This window comes from Neolamprologus multifasciatus, chromosome 14 (genome assembly GCF_963576455.1).
Source record: "Neolamprologus multifasciatus chromosome 14, fNeoMul1.2, whole genome shotgun sequence".
NCBI lineage: Eukaryota > Metazoa > Chordata > Actinopteri > Cichliformes > Cichlidae > Neolamprologus > Neolamprologus multifasciatus.
Window position 1 is genome coordinate 2019016 of NC_140452.1, and position 16501 is coordinate 2035516.

Consider the following 16501-nt stretch of genomic DNA (forward strand, 5'->3'; position numbering starts at 1 on the left):
TGGCGTTGCACGGCTGATATCACCTCGCGTGCTTTATGAGAGCCGGTGCTTTGCAGCGTGCACAGACGCTGATTGGTTGCTGGTTTGCATGCTGAGCTGTTTGTCCAGCACATCTCGCCTTTTATTACTCTGCACTCGAACACTCGCAGGAAATGTTTCATTGAGTGTTGCTGTGATAAGAAATGCTTGAACTGGAATTAAAGTTGAAGGTAAACTGAGCTGAGGTCATGTGATTTACCCTGTGAAGTTATTTAAAACCTTTAAGGGGAATTAAATACAATAATTAATAATATTGTATCCAGTAAGGCATTAATGCAAAGTTGTCATGAATCGGCTGTGACGACTCAGTCGGAGGAAACTCAGAGACGCTGCTTTATTACACCCACCTGCTCGATAGCGAGCCGGGGGTTCAAGGGTCACTCGAGCGGCGAGAGCAGCGGACTCCTGCTGTCTTTCGCTGCTCAGGTTAAACGTGATATAAGTGGCTCAGATAACTAAAATGTAATTGTTTGTTTTATTTGTTCTGGAGTAAATCGGTTCGGCTGAGATCAAAGTTATTAGATTCAATAAAACTTTATTAATCCATCGAAAAAACAGAAAACTAAGAACGACAACATCGAAACCAAAAGACAAGAAATGATGAAAACTGACGAAAACAAAGTTCAATAAGAATTAAAAACTCAAAACACTGAGTCATGACCCACGACCGTAACAACATTTTTAGGGCGACCGTGGCTCAGGGGGTTGGGAAGCGTATCTGTAACCGGAAGGTCGCCAGTTCGATCCCCGGGCTCTCTGTCCTGGTCGTTGTGTCCTTGGGCAAGACACTTCACCAGAGGGGCCGATGGCGCGATATGGCAGCCTCGCTTCTGTCAGTCTGCAGGGCAGCTGTGGCTACAACTGTAGCTGCCTCCACCAGTGTGTGGATGTGAGAGTGAATGAATAGTGGTATTGTAAAGCGCTTTATAAATGCAATCCATCATTATTATTATTATTAACATAAAAGTCAGCAGAGGACGATTCAGACACCGAGGACTAGAAACAAGACTCAGGTGAAAACGATCAAGACAATCAGACAGCGAATCAAACCTGAAACAGAATCTAAACAACATGAAAGTAAAACCCAAGAGACTCAACATTAAAGATGTAACTCAGAGCGTTCTCGTCCCGACGCGTGACACGCCGACGGTTTGTCACGTGTTACGTGTTGGGATGAGAACGTGTTGTATAAGCAGACACACACAGGGCAGTGAAGCCATTAAACATGAATCCAGATGTGCTCAAACACAAACTGGGACAAACGTGTGTCAGCTGACCTTCCACGCCGCCGTGTTTTCACAGATTACATTAATTATGAGGCCTGTCTGTGACGTTTGACAGGAAACTGCTGCAGCACGCTTGTGCGCGTCATGTGCTTGGACTCCAGCACCGTGAATATTCCCGAGCTGGAACGTGTTTTTCCGACTTTCGCCCGCTCTGCTGACATCCCTAATTAGTCAGACATCCAACACCTGCTGCTGCTCGCGCCACAGCTGAAAGCTGCTTTAATCTTCACGACAGCGTCGGGGTAAAGAGTGCTGCCAAACTAAATAAACCACCAACGAAGAAGTGAATCAGAGCGTGTGCGGAGCAGGAAACGCTGACTCTAACCCTCTGTGTGTGTCCGCAGGACTACCTGGGCTGCATCATCGACTGCGGCGCCCTGCCGCTGAGACCCGAGCAGGTCAGCACGCTGTTCTGCAACATCGAGGACATCTACGAGTTCAACAGGTAACTGCTCCTCTGTGCTGCTGTCACACGTTAGTGACTGTGACAGCAGATCGAATCAACAGTGTGTTTGTGCGTTTTGTCGTCTCTGGTTAACTGTCGGTGCTGTCGGGCGAGTACGAGTCGAAGAGTTTGGTCATTTTGCTGATTTTTTCTGCTGTTTCTGACAAAAAGTTTCTAAATTTCCTGGAAAGAAGTTCCAAATGTACCAAATCACAACACTTTCAATTGTGAAGTAAAGACCGCACAATAATACAACCGCCTATGAGCGAGCACGGTGACAGCAGAGAGCGAGAACTTCCTTTAACGGAAGAAACCGCCGGCAGATCCCGGCTGACTGTGAGCGACTGTGGTCCCTGAGATATCGACATATTTGTCTTAAATCTGCATCCTTTCATATACAGTTAACTCTGTGAGGCCACAGCCTGTAAACTCCTGTCATGACTGTGTGATGGAGGGAAATGAAAAGTGGACACGACGCTGTTTGTTTGTTTTTATTTGAAAAATCTGCTCCACTGGTAACAGGAACCCTGTGTGGGACGTTCAGTGTGTTGCAGTGTTACAAACACCTCCTTGGTGACACGTTCTGGCTCCGAGTGTCCTTCAGAGCTGCAGACAGGAGGGCTGAGCCAGAGCGTGACCTGCTAACAGCTCGTAGCTGATCTGTGTCGAAGGTTTGGCCAGAAGCAAAACGCTTTGCTGAGCAGGATGAAGTGTGAGGAGCAGGAAGCTGAGCACCAACACTGCCACGGCTGCAGCTTTGATTCCCACCAGGATGCTTCACTATAAACGCTCACAGCTCGCTCTGCGCCGTCACGTCAGCAGAGCGAGCGGCTTCAAACACTCAGACCTGTGAAGCCGTTTCACTGCTGCTCGCTCAGCGCAGAGGCTGAGCATGGATGGAGGAGCTACTGATCAGGAAGAGCGCAGGCCCAGGGGCCTTACTGGGGCCTTACTGGGGCCTTACTGGGGCCAAAGTCTGGTTGGAGCGAGCCACAAAGACCCCCCAAAGTATCAGAATGACTCCACCAGCCTCAGGGAGACAGGTGGTTCTTCCCAGATGATGATGGGTGATTCGTAGCTGGTGAACCAATCTGAATATGGCCAGCTGCGTTCACAGATGCATCATGGGAGTTGATGCCTCAGTGTGTGCATGCAGCCTGCAGCTCCCTCGAACTCACAGCTCATCCAGAGGAACGTAGTTGTTCCCAAACTAGCTGAGAGAAGTGATCTCTCCCCCAGGAGACGTCCATGTCCGAAACAGCAGCAGCTCCTCGCCGTGTCTCTAATGGGGAGGCCAGCCTTCCCAGGAAACTCGTTTGCACTGCTTGCCTGTGACCTCACTACCCCGAGCTTCAGGTTAGGGTCAGAGGTCAGGTTTTCTGAATGTCTTGTGAATGAGATGTGCTAGCAGGCTGAGCAGCCGAGTGCCACAGCAAAGCGTGAAATCCCCACAGTGGACCAGCGTTTCTGCCACACACAGGATTGTATTACTAAGGCTGGCACTGCCGGCTCGTTCATGCTTAAACGTGCATAAAAACCTTACAGCACATTAGACATTTACAGCATTTAAACTTCGCATGAACGCTGCTCGTGGTAACCACAGACTCCACGAACAGTGCAGGCGGTCACATCGTTTCAGCTCTGCAGAGATTCAAAAGTACAAACTGAACTAAAGACTCTTGCAAAGCTCCAACAAATCAAATGCATCAGTATGTTTCACAGACATGTGTGAAACTCTGACAGAGAGACATCCTCGGCCACGCCCAGACGCATCGCTGCCAGCGTGACTCCTGACGCAGCCGTCTGTAGTTTTTCTGCTTCAGGCTGACATCCAGACTTTCCTGATATTAAACTGTGATGCAGCAAATGTCAGTGTTTCACCGTGGCACAGCACGCTCCGCCCCAAACGCCTCACTCCTCACGCCTGGGTGTGCATGAAGGAGTGGAAGCCCAGTCGCCTCCTTCAAGCTTTAAGCGTTGAATGAATGTAGGACCGTGTAAAGTCCACGGCTCCGCCCACCGTCGTGGAGAAATCAAGCGCTCCCAGAACCAGCGATGCAGTTTTGAAATGACTTCAGAGTGAAAGGAGCTTAAAGTGGCTGAGACACACACACACACACACACACACACACACTCCTCCCTGCTAAGGTCCTGTTTTCACACTTTCTTTGTGCCTGTTCCAACACAAACGCACTAACGTGTGAGTGCAAACACACAGTTTTCATTCCATCCAGGCTTCCTGCTCCTGCTTCTCATGGGAAATATCGTATGAGAGCGGGCGAGTGAGGGGGGGTAGAGAGAGAGAGAAACTCTACATCATTGCAGCTAATTGCATTTTAGCTAATGGGAGTTAATGAGTTGTTAACGAGGCCGTCCCAGCGTTCAGGACGCCATCAGACGAGCTTCTGCCGCGTCCACGTTTCTGCAGGTCACTCAGAGTTTGACTGAAACCACTGACCTGGTTTCTCTTCAGCTCTTTGTCCCAGAAAGGAGAGAAAATAAGAAAACCCCCATCGCTTGTTCTGACTCACACACACACACACACACACACACACACACACACACAGTACCAGATGGGCAGACATAACAAGCTCAGAGAGGCTACATCATCCAGCATAGCTGGAACATGACACCATCCGGCTGAGTGTGTGTTACAGTGGGAAACTGAGCCGTGTGGATGTGGAGGCTTAATAGGGACTAAACTGCTGTGTGTGTGTGTGTGTGTGTGTGTGTGTGTGTCTCAGATATAGATGATTTAAATGTGTGCACAACAGATTTAAACCACTAATATTTTTTAGATCTGAAACTTTGATTCTCGGCTCACAATAATTTGGGCTGGAAACAGCAGATTTAGCTCCTCCTACTTTAAGACAACTTTCTTTTCATTGGTTACTGATTGGAAAGCATAGGTTTGCACAGCCAGTGGGCGGGGCTTCTGTGCCTGAGTGGACCATTTAAGGACTCTCTGTTTTCTATGACATCACGCACACCTATGATAATTCAGTTCAATTTCATTTACACAGCAGCAAAACAACAACAGTCGCCTCAAGATCTTCATACTGTAAGGTTGACCCTTACAACCCAACAATCATATGACCCCCTATGAGCAGCACTTTGGCGACAGTGGGAAGGAAAAACTCCCTTTTAACAGGAAGAAACCTCCAGCAGAACCAGGCTCAGGGAGGGGCGGGGCCATCTGCTGTGATTGGTTGGGGTGAGAGAAGGAAGACAGGATAAAGACATGCTGTGGAAGAGAGACAGAGGTTAATAACAGATATGATTCAATACAGAGAGGTCTGTTAATACATAGTGAGTGACGAAGAAACACCCAGATAACTGGGGTGCCACACACACACACACACACACACACACTCAGCAAAGTCAGACAGACATACCGTCTCCTGGGACGTCAACCACAACATCATCAGCACCAGTTTCCCATGGTGCACTGGGCCAAAACCAGCAGCTGAGTCAGACTGATGATTGATGACCTCGATCAGTGAAGTCACACAAATGCATTGATCAGAGTTTATTTACTGGCTCTGAATCTTCTTCCTTCCTTCCTTTAATAATAATAATAATGCATTCATAAAGCGCTTTTCGGACCCCTCAAAGCGCTTTACACTTCCACTATTCATTCACTCTCACATTCACACACTGGTGGAGGCAGCTACGGTTGTAGCCACAGCTGCCCTGGGGCAGACTGACAGAGGCGAGGCTGCCATATCGCACCATCGGCCCCTCTGACCATCACCAGTAGGCGGTAGGTGAAGTGTCTTGCCCAAGGACACAACGGCCGAGACTGTCTGAGCCGGGGCTCGAACCGGCGACCTTCCGGTTACAAGACAAACTGCCAACTCTTGAGCCACGATCGCTCCCCTTTCTCACTTGAAGTCTGGAATTTCTGGAGCATTATTTCAGAACGCCGTCAGATATTTTTGGATGGAAATACTTGCTCGCTATGGTTTACGTGAGGGAGCCGCTGATGAGGTGACCTGACCTGTGCTGTGTGATCACACCTGTAATATAACGTCTTTTTACCGACTCGATGCTGAGAGAAAAAAGCCACGTTTCTTGTTTAACGTGACCATGTGTGTCATCAGATGAGGTCTAGAAGAGGTCAGGATGCAGCGCAGGTATGAAAGTGGCTTCAGAGTGACGAGTCGGGGCATGAAGTCGACCCTCCAGATCAGCTGAGACCCTGTAACTGCTGCTTGCTCATTACTTTGCCTTGAATGAACTTAGCCTACATTTTCTGTGTATATGCAAGACGCTTTGCAACCCACTCCAACTCAGCTCGTTTTTAATCGTATGAGCTGTTAAATATAACGTAGGCGGAGCAGAGCAGTAATCATCTTGTGCTGAGTGAAACATGGTTTATTGCTGCAGGTAAAATGTTGCTGTTGGTTACACGTCCCTGATTCTGGGCTCTGGCTCAGTAACTCACAGTTTCATGATCACAGAGCGGCCATCGTTGCTCTCGGGTGTGTTATAGAGTCCCTGCCTGCATATTACAGGCAGCAGGTAAATGTTGAGTGATTTAATTATGTGCGTCTGCAGGGTGGTCCGGGGGAAAGTACGCTGTAAAAAGGAAACGTTGTTGCAGTCTGAAGGCTTTAATCTGGAGTCAGGTGTCATCTACTTTACCTGAGGCCTGTGTTGGAGGTGTGATGTCTCGCTGACGTGTTTGAGGGAAACGTGGAGTAAAAGACAAAAGACACTTCTTCTGCTTCTCGATGTGTTAATGCTAAACAAGACTTTGTTCATGAAATAAGAGAAATGTGGAAACAATGTGCTTCAGTGCACACATGTCACAGTGTTGTGAGTGATTACAGGCTCGGACAGGTTCAGTGAAAGTAAAGAGACCTCAGTGTTTCTGTGGGCTGATCTGGGCTCAGTTACACTAACTGCAGGGCGGCTGTGACTCAGCAGGTAGAGTAACTAATCTGCTAACTGGAAGGTTGGTAGTTTGATCCCTGCTGCTCCAGTCTCCATGCCAAAGCGTCCTTGGGCAAGATACCGAAGCCCGAGGTGCTCGTGATGTGTCGTCAGGGTGCGAAAGTTCAATGGGAAACATCTTCCACCTGCATGAAAGGATGAACTGGGCTGGAGCTGGGTTGCAAAGTGGCTTGCAGATAAATCAGCGTAACCTTAAAATATAATCAAGTCAAGAAGATGATCCTGGTATCAAATGTAGTGTTCCTCTTCATCATTCAACAGTCCCAAATTCAGCCCCCGCTGTGAACTCTGAGGGTGTTACTGTAAAATTACTATTCCTCATCCTTATTTGGTCATCAGAAGCCCCACCCACCTGCTGCTTAAACCCTAATTTTCGAGGCACAGCCAATCAGAAGAATGACAGATGAACTGAAGCCCGGTGTAAGCCAAAGAAGGATTATTTTGAACTGTGAGTCATGCAAAGCTGCTGTGATCCACGGCTTAAAACAACAGGGTGGAAACAAACGGCGCTGTGATGCGTCTGAGTGACTGTGAACCTGTCAAACCGCCGACACACCGCCATCAGAGTTTGGATAAAAACACATTTCACTGCATTCGACTCTTCGTCCTCGTCTCAGCGCGTTTCTGCGGCGCCGCTCAGTCAGCTGCTGTTCATCACTGCGTTACAGAGCCGGCGCTCCGAGGGAGGATGAAAACCAGACCTGTGTTTTCTTGGCCTGCAGGGGAGAAGGAGGAAGAGGTGGAGGAGGGGAAGGCCCAGCTCGGTGTTTTGGGGGTCACGGGGTCACCCGGGGTCAAGGTTAGGTTTGCTTATTTAGTGGGTTAAATTCCTGGGAAAAGAAGGGAAAACGTGTTGATGAGCTGAGGTGTGAACGCCCAGGAGAAACAGGCGGGAAAAACGTCATCTGAAGAGGATGGACAGGAGCAGCAGCCAATCAGAGGACTTCTCATAGACGAGCGCCATAACGCCGTGTGTGATCACAGGACTTATTTAACTCAGGCATCAGGACGGTCCCATTATCACTGCCAAAACATTAAACACAGCAAAAGGATATTCTGCTTTATTTTCAATAGATCAGAGTAAATAAATTAATTAATAATTAATAAATTGTCTAAATTAAAAGACAATGAAGCTGCGTCTCCATGTCGCTGACCTCGTGCTCTTCCTGCTGACGGCGAGGGGAAGCAGCTCGTCTGCTCCTCAGGTGCACGCCTCGCCGTGGCCCGCCCAAGTCGGCCATCAGGCTGCGTGTTTGTAAAGCAGGAAATGAAGACGAGCAGAAAGTTTAGCTTTAAATCTCAGTAAACCGGACCGTTGTTGAAAGGCTTCGCTGAGCGTGGACAGGACGTGTGCGTGCGTGGACGCCGTCGCCGTGACGAGCGCTGACAGCTCGGCGTGCTGCTGGTTCGCTCTCGGCCTGACCTGACAAACCTGCTGCTTTGTGCACATAAACAAACGTGCGTGGATCAGTGTTGTGATGCTTTGCCGATATCTCTGTTTTCCCGACATGTTTGTCTCCACATTAAAGACGTTTTTCCTTCTGTCTTTAATTATCAGCTCCGTCTCTGTTTACTCGTCTCTGTGCTTCCTTCACTTTTATTGTGGCGTCTTTCTCTCCGCCGCTTCGCCTCTGACATCCCGACTTTTCTGTGGTCACTCCATTCCCAGAATTCCCTCTTCCTTTCCCATAATCCCCGGCTAATGATGTCCGCCGGCCACAAAACGAGGCCTGACGCCAGAGCGAGCGAGCGAGTGAAGGCAGCGAGGAAGAGGAGGAGGGAGCGTGTGTGTGTCCGTCCATACGCACAGATATGTGTGTGTTTGTGATAATGAGAGACTCGATCGGAGCTCGTTAGCTGAGAATGCAGAAAGAGTTGTGCAGCGTGACCTCATGTGATCTCCTCCTATCTCCTCCTCGTCACAGCCGCTCGCTCGCAACGCCACCGCGCTCCTCGTGTTCCCAGAAACAATCAAAATCAGCTCTTTTCACAGTGAAACAGGTTCATTATCAGGGCTCTGAGCTTCTCACGTGGTTTGATCTGCAAACTCCGACCTGTGGAAGCAGCTCATCTCCGTGTTCTGCTGCTCAGACTTCCTCCAGCTCTTCTTCGGGAAAACGAGGAACTTCCAGAGGTCTCCTCTCCTGGATGTGCCTGGAACACATCTGGAGCGTCCCCGTCAGACAATGTGGCGGAGCTCCTCGCCGTCCCTTCAGACGAAGCTCATTTACTCACTTTTATTCATCCAGAGATGAGCGTCAGACAAACCTGCACAAACGAAGGGTCCTCTGGTGTTACCAGACGGAGGCCTGCGCCAATATGGCAGAAAAAGATCGTCTGGGAAATGAGCTTCAGTGTGAATCTTGATTGGATTCATCAACTTAAATGTCTCGTTACAGGAAAGTAAAAATGAATGAAACAGCAGGTCAGTGAGAGGCAGCTGGACGATGTCTCCGGTCTGATCTCAGCTCAGATGGATCCATGTTCATCATAAACTCATCTGAGCTGTCGGCATGTTTCGTTCACGCCGCCTCAGTCGTCCGACGTCAGCAGTAAAAGTCCCTCCAGTGAGACTCTCCGAGGCTCCGCTCTTTCCTGACGCATTGTTCAGAGAGCTGCACTTTTTCAGATAGTCATCAGACATTTGGCTCGAGTTTCTGCCTAGCAACAAACATCGGCCTCGCCAAATAAAAACAAAGCTTCTCAGAGACGTTTTCGGTCTCATGCAACAGTTTGTTTTACTGCTCGTGTTATTTTTAAACTGCTCGGTGGGGAAATAACCAGATTCAGCTGCGCCGAGGTCATCAAAGCTGCTCAACGCACGGGCAGGATGGAGACTTCCAGTTCAACATAAAGCCACTTTTCTAGGGTAGCTTTGCATGATTCACAATTTGATCCACGTTGACCTGACTCACTGTCAGATGCTCTTGTGTTTCTTCGCTGTTGGCTGTCAGATTAAAACGCTTCGCTCTGTTCAGCCTCACAGCGAACAACAAGTTTCCTGTTTTGCAACAAATTCCTTCTTTCCCAAATTTTCCTCATAATTCATTTTGGTTTGGAGGCCGGCAGTTTTCAGGCACCCATGGGCCTGAAAACTTGCAGGGCTGCACATTGATCTCAAACACACGGAGTCTGTTTCAGAGAGACCAAGTTAGAGCATCCGGACGTTAAACCGACGAGAGAGAAAGAAAAGGTTTGTAAGCAACGCCGCGACCCCAGCGATCGAGCTGCTTTCTGTCAGTCTGTTTCTCACCGAAAGCGTCTGAACGCTCGGCACGATAATCACCGTCAAATCTTTATGATGAGCCCTCAAAAAGACAGAAATCGATTCCACAGAGGAGCAAACATGGAAACGAGGCGAGCGTAACACGCCGCGGCGCTTTCTGCTTTGCTTCGTCCTGCACGAATGACCTTAAACGAGTATTCATCAACGACTCGCTGTGATTAAAACCACAGACGGAGCTCAGCAGCAAACAGCCAGCAGGTCAAAGGTTATTCCACAGAATCTGATTGGTTTGGTGTCACGCTGCTGTGGTTTAAGGAGTGCACAGTGCGGTTAAGATGGATGGAGAAAAGAGAGGATGAATTAAAACAAAGCGATAAAGAAGGTTGTTGTACTCGGCGGGTCGGGGGTGGTCAGAGGGAGAGTTTCCCTGAGTTGGTGTAGCATCATGCTAATCTCCCTCTCTCTGTCGCAGCGCTCGCTGTGAATACAGTATGATGGTTAGCAGGGGTGCAACGATACTCGTATCGATATTGAACCGTTCATACAGTGCTTTCAGTTCGGTACACATATGTATGAACAATACAAAATTTTAATTTATTTTATCAACTTTTCTTCTGACGATGCTGTCTGTGTTGAGCGCTCAGTGGATCTGCGTTCGACTACTCCGCCTAGGCTGCACTGTCGAGCGCAGATCCGCTGAGCGCAGCAAGCTAGCAGACAGAAGCTAAGCTCGTTGCAACATGGCAAATTGAACCTCCTCCACCCTCATTCAGATCTGGCGTTTGGAACTATTTTGGTCTTCATGTGACGTATGACCCTGAAGGTAAGCGCGTCATGGACTAAAGTAAAACAGTATGTTGGATGTGCCACGCAATGCTCAATTACATTGGTGGGAACTAGTGTGTTAGCGCAGTTAGCTCGTTAACGTGTTGACGCTGTCCAGCCCCACGCACGGGGCGATCCGCGGTAGCTCGTTAACGGAGATTTGCCGTGTTGTGGCGTTAACGTCATTTCAGATTAACGCTGACAGCACTAGTGGGAACACAACGAATATGACTGCACATTTACTCCGACATCATCCTAGTGCAAAGACAAGTGGAAGCAGACAAAAACAACAAGCACCATGCTACAAACTTTACCCGAGTCATTTAGACAGCCGTTAGCACATGATTCTCCTTATGGGGACCTGATATGTTTAATATGCTGCTGAGAATATAGCCCAGAAGAAGCGTATAGTAGAGCTTTTATTTTGGAAAGAGCCATTTCTCTGTAATAAACTCTCTTTTTCAAAGATGAGGGATTTCTCCATCAGATAGATTTATTTTTATTACTTTGTTGTTTCAGCAACATTAAATTTAAAAACTGTACGTTTGAGTTAAAATATATATTTATAATTTTGATTATATTTTAAATGACAAATTAAAAAGGCATGAACATTTTTTTGTATCGAAAAAATATCAAACCGTGAATTTTGTGTATGGTTGCACCCCTAATGGTTATTACAGCATCAGACTGTCTGTGCTCGCTCTGTGGACAGTTTGCACACTGCAGGTCCTTCATGCTCAGGATCACCCAGATGATGCATTTAGGGAACCTCAGTGGTTCCGTGGTGGTTAACACCTCTGCTTTACATGTGAGAGATCCTCCTATTCAAGACTGGGAGGAGAGACAAACCAGTGTAGTCCTGGTACTGGTCCCAACCTACAGGGTTATACCTGGATACCTGCTAATTATTGCTCAGTAACATCCAAATAAAGTCCTACACAGCACAACTGGGACTCCGGTTTGCAGAGATAAAGCCTAGGAGACAGCTAGCTACAGCCACCTGTGTCACGATCCACGTGTCAATCAAAGAGACCACGCCCCTTATAATGCAAACTTTATGCCTCAGTACAATTTAAACAGGTGGGTTATTAAAACAGGTAAAAACAGTTTAGGCTGTAGACATGTTTGTTTGTTTGTTTCTGCTGGAACGTTTTAACATGAGAGTCTATGGGACTGACTCACTGCTGCCTCTGCTGGACGTCAGAGAACCTGCAGGTTTTGGGGACTAATGGTTCCCAGTGTGGATGAAGCTGATGCACCAACATCATTAATACACAGAACAAGTCCCTGTTGGAACATTAGCCTGACCTTTGACCTCTGTGTTTGTGTCCTCAGTGATCTGCTGGAGGATTTAGAGAGAAGCCCTCATGCTGCAGCCATCGCAGAGTGCTTCGTAGAAAGGGTGAGTACACAGTGTGTGTGTGTGTGTGTGTGTGTGTGTCTCACCTCTGTGGTGTCAAAGCTCTTTGATTTCTTTCAGCGCACGAACTAAACATGAGTGTAAAAGCTTTTTTCTTTTAGCGTTAATGATACTAATGAACCCAGGCCTTGGAAGGGGGAGGAGCTTATTCGGGACAGAGAATGCACTGAGGCCCAGTTTGAGATAAAGAAGGATTATTTTGAAGTGTGAGTGATGCAAAGCTGCTCTGTGAGAGGTCAGGGGTCAGAATAAGAGCTGAGGATGAGCAGTAGGAGTTCAGGATTGTAGATCAGATTAGGAGAGCAGGAAGTCTCCACAGTAACCTGTCCCGTCCCTCTGCGTCGTCTTTGTTCATCTGCAGGGGGCTGTGCTGCATTCAGGGTTAAACTCTTCTGCAGGACCTTTGAGCACCTTCAGTTGAGTTTAGAAGCAGCGTCTGGTCCTCAGGAAGCTTGTTGTTCATTCAGACTGGGCTGAACTGAACTTCCTGTTTAATCCTGGACATTAGATTAAACCGTTAGAGTTATTTTAGGACCCGAGCACGAGACAGTGTGTTTCTCTCTGCAACCTCCTGACTGGCTGACAGGAAGTGGAGTGAAAGGCGAGGTGAAGGACAGCTCGCCCACTTTACAAGGATGAGTGTGGTTCACACTTCAGCGGCACATCTACGGTCATACCTGCTGGATGGGACGAAGACCTCTGACCTCTGTGAGGTGGACCTGTGGCTGAGTCCAGGCAGCCAGACCGAATGTATAAAACTGCAAACATCTGGGCCAAACAGCTGGGTGGGAGTGGGAAGGTCTCAGATTCATGCACATTTTTAACTGTAGGAAAAGTAAAGGTGAGCGTCGCACGCCAGCTGCTCTGACATCAGCTGTTCTCTGTTTCAGAGTGAAGCCTTCGACATCTACACGCTCTACTGCATGAACTACCCCAAGTAAGTACACACACACACACACACACACACACACACACACACACACACACAGAGCTTCCTGTCAGGATTCCCAGACTCTGAGCTGGATCCCGGCTCAGGTGGAGATCTGGATCCGCTGTCCTGCTTCCAGATCCGGGTCGACTGAAGCAGTTTGACTTTAGAAAGTTTCTCCACAACTTTTTGAGTAACAGATCACATGACCTCCTTTGTGGAGACAACAGGAGCCAATAAAGATAAAGGAGGAAGTAGAAACAGGAAGTCCAGCCTCAGGCTGATTTAATCACTGACACAAAGCTTTTCTTGGACTCTTTGAGTTTTGTGTTTTTCGCTCATTTGGATGCAAAAAATGTTCAAGTTTGATCGACATCAGTGAGAAACATTTCTGTGGCTGTTCCTGATGAACAGACCGCTGTCGAGTTCACTCTGACGCTGATTTATGACCAGAGTAAATGCGAGCGTTGGGGTCTGCTCCACGGACAACAGCCTGAGCGGCGTCCTCGCTGACGTCATCCTCACAGAGAGTTCGGCTTCAGCCTTTCACATCTCTGAGTCTCTTTGTGTTGTCACAAAACCAACACGTTGCTTCTGATTCAAATCAATTTCAACACTGGAAACACTCACGCAACATTTTTTACTCAACTTCAAAATGCAGATGTGTTTGATGAGGATGAAGGGACGGCGAGTCCTGCTTAATAATCTCATTTCCATTCTCTGAAAACAAATGAAGTTATGATGGCAGATGTTGGAGGCACAGAGAGTTTAACTCCAGCTGCTGCTTCTGTGTGATGAAGCAGCAGCTGTCACAGGCTGGAAGCTCCACCCGTCCTCCCCGCATCAAGTTGGTGATGAGCTCAATCAACATCACAGTAACACTTCATCAGACGACCCACACATCAGGCGCAAGTACCCTGAAATTTCATGCAACAATGGAAAAGCAAACAATATTTCCCCATCTTACATCTTATGTTCCTGCAAAATGCACGTAAGTTCTGGGCACTCGCGCCTCGTCTCGCCTTCATGGAGGAAAAGTCCTTTCATGTGTGAAGCTCTGGTTAAGCTGCGTGACGACACTGAAACAACCAGCGAGGAACAAACTGTGACTAACAAATCATCTCTTTCTGTAACTCCAAATCTGTCGGAGCTGCAGGAGTTTGGAGAACATGTGGAGATCAACAACAAAAATATCACCAAACGCTGGACTTTAAGTTAAAGGGGAATAAAAACTCCTTCAAACCCACGACTCCGTATCACAGGTGCTACACCCGTAACACGGCCAACACTCAGGGCCGATAACTGCTGAGGAGATCGATGTGGACAGATCTACGATCGATCTGCAGGGAGAAACTCGGTTAGAATAAAACCAACTCTGTGCTTTTGTGTTTCACTGTTCACAAAGTAACACAATCCATGTGAAACACTGTCTCCTACAACATCACGAGTTAGAAAATCTCCTTTTTTAACATTTTTTTAGATCCACAAGAGCTGAATTACACAATTATACCAGCAGGTTGCTTGGCAACCACCTAGCAACAGCACAAGTACAACAAGCACAGGCGTGACGTTGTAATCGTTTGATATATTTCCTGTTTGTCTCTCCTGCAAACACGTCGGCTCATCTTTGGTTTCTTCTTCCTGAGCTTTCAGTCGTCTGTTAGCGTTAGCTTGTTAGCTTTAGCTGTTAGCGTTAGCTGTTAGCGTTAGCTGTTAGCATTAGCTGTCAGCGTTAGCTGTCAGCGTTAGCTGTTAGCGTTAGCCTAGCCTGCACAGCGTTATTCAGTGTTGATGGGAAACTCTGCACGCTCATCACAAATGAAGCAGATCACAGGACCGTGTGGTTGTAACTTGAGCAGAGAGGCTGATGTTAATGTGGTGACAAATCCACAGATCCAGCTTCAAACAAAGCACGCGCCCACGTTAACAGCTGCACGTGACGTCTCTGCCACAGCGCGCAGAGCTCTGCGTGGTGCGATACTCTGAATTCTTCTTACTTCTTAATGTAGTAAGAAGACACTCGAACGCAGAGCTGCGTGTGCGTGACGTGAACGAGAGGCACAGAGAGCGGCGTCGCCCTGTTTCGCTGCACGTCTGCGTCCACGGCGGCTTCGTCTCTTCATGCTCTGCAGAGTCAAACAGAGTCACTGTTGATCTCACGCAGCTCTTCTCTCCACCGTGGATCTCTGCCCGGCCTCCATCTGTCTGCATATTGATGCACTTAAATCACTGCGTGCATGCGCAGTAAAAGCTTCATCGTCACCCATACGCGCCTCCCCGTGCGTTTAAACCCCTTCGTACCGAGTCTGCCGGGGTGGAAGGCGACCCCTCCTTCACCTCGCTCGCTCTATCTGCCTGTCGCCTCCTTAAAGCTCCATTAAACACCAATAAAAATAAGTAGGTCAAATGCTTTCAGACCACCAAACCCAGAAACTCTGTCTCTGTCAGCGCGTCTCCAGCTTGTCGAGCTGCATCGCTGCCTCTGCTGCTCGACCCTTCTCGGCCTCTCGACTGCTGATTTATTCAGCTGCTGCGTGTTAGGATGCTCACGGCTGCCAAATGTACTTTTTCCCAGCCTGAAACACAGGAATCTTTCAGCAAAGCCGACACATGAAAACTTTGTGTGTTTGTTGCTGCACATAGATGGGAAATAATGTGAAACACTGACAGATCACTGAACAGCAGGTTTGCATGTCAGGAGATCACGTAGATGTTCCTAAAAAGGGTTCATGAGGAGATATTTAAGTCTGATGTGGACGGCGAGAGTGTGCCGCCACCGTCACTCACCAGTGAACCTCAGGGCTCAGAGCAAGCTTGAATGAATCCTCCTCGTGTCCTTCTGCTCGATGAAGGGGTGGATGTGAGCCCAACCCCAGCTGTAAAGAGGTTAAAAGTAATCAGAGTAAGTCTGAGCTGATCAGGGTTTATTCTGGCTGAGGGTGCTGGAGGCAGCGCTGCAGGGCGCAGCATGCTGTGGTTGCTGCTGAAGCTCCGTGAAGGCACCAGGACATCACTTCTTCAGCTGTCTCATCCCTGCAAGCCTCAGCTCCTCAGATGTGCTCGAAACCATTTCCACTCATGTGGTCGCCTCGCTGCGTCCCACAGGAGGCTCCAAGTCACCTGCGTGTGCTGCAACCATCAGCACAGCGTCGTGGTTTAAAGATCTAAACTTTCTGCTGCTTTAAATCTTTCGGTTTTGGGTCAAAACGTTTGTCTTACTCGCCAGAATCAGCCCTGTGTAAATTTTAGCTGCGAGCGTTCAGCAAACTCGCAGTAATGCGATCACCAGAGGAGCAGACTGTCGTCTCTGTCAGCCCTGCTCTGCATTTTTCCACAGTGATCCGCTGGGTCCGATTTGGAGGGAAATGTGCTG

General features: G+C 48.2%; 1 protein-coding gene across 4 annotated transcripts in view; it reads left to right on the forward strand.

The window, feature by feature from the left end:
• plekhg2 (pleckstrin homology domain containing, family G (with RhoGef domain) member 2) overlaps positions 1-16501 on the forward strand; it is a 57084-nt gene that overhangs the window by 30095 nt on the left and 10488 nt on the right. For all 4 annotated transcript variants that reach the window (XM_085131336.1, XM_085131337.1, XM_085131338.1 and 1 more), the window contains 3 exons: positions 1670-1770; positions 12116-12182; positions 13091-13137. In XM_085131336.1, the coding sequence (XP_084987462.1) occupies positions 1670-1770; positions 12116-12182; positions 13091-13137 (215 nt within the window). The remainder of the gene's footprint in view (positions 1-1669; positions 1771-12115; positions 12183-13090; positions 13138-16501) is intronic.